Consider the following 3,467-nt stretch of genomic DNA (forward strand, 5'->3'; position numbering starts at 1 on the left):
TTCTGAAGCTCCACACGATACTTTCTGCTTGCTTCTCGTTAGGCAGAACGTGGCCACGTGTTCTTTCCTACCTGCAAGAGAGGCTGGAAAACGGATTCTCCTAGCTGAGCACATAGCCACCCTGAATAAATTGGTTCTGGCACTAAGGAAGAACGACACTAGGATGAGCAGCTAGCAGTCTTCTCCATGATTCCTTCACAAGGTACAGGTGGGACCAGTTAGTCCCTCGCACCCCGTGACCTCTGAGCTGGCGGCAGGGTGTCCACGGGGAGAATGAACACTTAACGAGCATTGAGCCTGGTGCTCAGGAGAAGTGGAGTCCTCCTCATGGGGTTAAGACTGAGATTGGCAGAGGAGGGATTCACTCAAAGGAGCGTGAAGGGAATGAGGAGAAATAGAAGAGCCTAATCTTGGGGGAAGCGGGGAGGAGGGAGCCAGTGAAGGACACGGAGACCAGGAGAGGCAGCATGGGAGAGGGTGCGGGAAGAACGTTTCAGGGAGGATTTATTGTACATTTATGGCCATGCTGATGACGGTATAGACCAAAGCTGGCACTAGCTGCTACCTGCTGCTGTGGTGGGACCCATTATGATGGTAGGCTTCTGTCCACATTAGCCAGTGTCCTTACCGTGCCGGTCATTCAATAGTTTTAATGTCCCTCCTGGGTATAAGACAGGGCTGAAGAGCTTGAGTTCTGAAGATAGACGGGGTTCAAATCCCAGATTCAGTGCTTATGAGTAGCTTACTTTGAATAAGTCACTTATTCCTTCTGAGGCTCAGCTTCCCCATGTGTAAAGTGGGTGTAATAATAGATCTGTACCTACCTAGACATGATGCGGTCACTGGAAGGATTAAATGCTTAGCTCCTTCCCCCGCCCATGGTAAGCACACACTAAATGCTAGCTGATAACCCCGGAAGAAGCACAGATACAACAGACTGGAACCTTCTACTCCGATCACGTTCTTAATGAAGACCATAAGCATAGGTAGGTTTATCTGGGTCTACGATTTTCCAAGGAATACTCTGGGGTTGGTGGATATTTTGTTATTTTCTTCTCTCCCAGCCCAGTTGAGCAGGGAAAAGATAGGGATTGTCTGTCCTGTGTCAAAAGGGTTAATCCCACAGCCCAAGACGGTCAGGGCTAGAGCTGCCCAGGCTCTTGATCTTTGCTTATTCCTACCCACCACTGCTGGGAAACTGATTCCCTGCAGAAAGGCTAGCTAAATTGGGGTCTTGAAGCACACAGGTACCAGGAGGGGTCCCTTATAAGCACTGATTCTGAATCAACACCTGCATCCCCTTGTCATTCATCAAAGTCACAATCATCATGACCCTGTGGCTGCACCTGCACCGCACACACAGCTCTACCCTTTCCCAAGACATTTGTCTTTCTTTCCCTACGTACCTGCAAACTTGACTACAAATTGTCCCATGGATTCAGTCCACTTTGGGCAGCTGCTCCAGAGGCTCAAGACCCTTGCTCTACAGGTGCCTGTGACATCACCAGCTGCCCACAGCCCCCTGTGACCTCACTATCTGGACAATTCAGCCCAGCAGGGCCGTGGCTCCTCGAACCACCACAAGTGGCATAGATGAACATCGTGCCCTCGGGAGAGGCCAGAGCCACCAGCAACCCCACACATGAAACTCCCGAGGCCTCCCTGGGCAAGGTGGCTGACAGCAAGCCTGCAGACGGCTCGGCAGGGGCCTCCCAAAGTCAGGGCCCCCTCCTTGCAGATGTCTCAGTGACAAGCAGCACTGCAGCATCTGCTGAAGGACAAGATGTAAATCAGGCCTCCTTCAAGACAGCCACCTCCAAGGTCAAGTCAACCTCTGGGGACAAAGACAAGTATGGAGATGTTTCAGGCGACAGCCAGGACAAGCCTCGAGAGATCACATCTCCACAAGACCCAAGTCACCTGCAAAGGTCCATGAGCCTGTATAACCCAGTGTGGGACAGGCAGGTTCCAGATGCAAGGGAAACTCAGAGTCTAGTGGTTTTCCCAAATGACTCCCTGGGGAAGGAAAAGCCACCACAAATGGCCAGTGCTCCCAGCAGGGAGCCGGAATTAGCTCCATCCAGCCCAGGTGCTAAAGTGCAGTCTGCCCAAAATGTGGAGGTTCCGCCCACCACGAGTGCTGCTGATAAGTCCACTGTAGATGCCAATGGTCAGCTTGACCTTCAGGCCACCAGTGTCCCAGAGGCTGCTGAGAAAGCTGAGGGTTCAAAGGCCTCAAACCCTGGCACCGAAGCTTTGCCATCAGATGAGCCCCCAATGGTGATGAAGGAGGATCTGGTGGACAGCTCAAGGGATCCGCACCCCTGGCCGTCCCCTCCCTCCCCGGGAGGCAGCACCCCCAACTCACCCGACCCCTACCAGGTGGCCTCGGGAAGGAGGCTCCTGGACTCGAACCTGTACATGGCCAGTGAGGACAACTACATGCGCTCCATGACTAGCCTGCTGGGTGGGGGCGAGGGAACCACCAGCTCGCTGGCCGACATCCTCGTGTGGCCGGACACCACCGTGGCCATGGGCGTGGCAGTGGGCTTGCTGGCCTCTGACCACAGCTCCGTGACAGACCTGCTGCACAGCGCAGGGCCCAGCCTGCGCTCGGTCTCCAGCCTGCTGGGGAGCGCCAGGTCAGCCCTCTCCTCCGGGCTGGCATCAGGGACCAGCTCGGCCCTGCGCTTGGTCACCCACACACTGGGGACGGTGGAGCGCAGGACCCTGCAGGGCCTCCGCTCAGCCCTGCGCTATCTGACCTCTCACCTCACCCCGCGCCGGGCCCGTGCTGGCCCCAACTGTGAATAGAGCCCCGCACAGGCCCCCGAGGACTGGCTCAGCAGCCTCCCAAGACACCAGGACCCTCATGCCCTGCTCCATTGCCCACCCCTGCCCTGATGGCTCTCCCAGCCCAAGCAATAAATCACCAGCGAGCGTTTATTTTCTAAGTGCCAGTCTCACCCCTTGTGCATGCAGTGGGCAACAGGGTGAAGGGACAGGAGGGGCTCAGGGCATTCTGGAATTTCCACAGCGAGTCCCCTGAGGGCATCTCAGGTTGTGTCATTCAGGGGCAGGGGATAAATGTGTAGAGAGAGAAGATCCTGGGCAGGGATGGGGGCAGGGTGTGGGGAAATCCAGAGTGGACCTCTGCTTGGGTAAGTTCCTAAGGAACTGAGTCCCAAGCCTTCCCCAGGGTCTAGGCTGGCCCAGCAGGCTCGGGCTGCCCAGAGGTGGCACTCTGTGGGGCAGGAGAAGATCGTGAGGATGAGAGCACTGCTCAGACCAATGTGGTTGTTCAAACCCCAGTGCACCGCTGCCCTGGGCACGTCACTCCACTCCTCAGCTGTAGAACAGAGATCGTTAATCCCCACCGTGATGATGTCATAAGATCTAGGGAAACCATGCAGGCTTAATGCACGGTGTCTGGCACTCAAGAAGCTCATACGCATCAGCTGCCATTA

The 3,467-nt window shown here is 55.6% G+C and overlaps 1 protein-coding gene across 1 annotated transcript; it reads left to right on the forward strand.

Moving 5' to 3' along the window:
* The first annotated feature begins 1,593 nt into the window (after window positions 1–1,593).
* TEX44 (testis expressed 44) lies at window positions 1,594–2,814 on the forward strand. Its single transcript, XM_063086805.1, has one exon. The coding sequence runs from the start codon at window positions 1,594–1,596 to the stop codon at window positions 2,812–2,814; it is 1,221 nt and encodes a 406-aa protein (XP_062942875.1).
* Window positions 2,815–3,467: the final 653 nt, after the last annotated feature.

Source organism: Cynocephalus volans, chromosome 1, assembly GCF_027409185.1.
Source record: "Cynocephalus volans isolate mCynVol1 chromosome 1, mCynVol1.pri, whole genome shotgun sequence".
Classification (NCBI taxonomy): domain Eukaryota; kingdom Metazoa; phylum Chordata; class Mammalia; order Dermoptera; family Cynocephalidae; genus Cynocephalus; species Cynocephalus volans.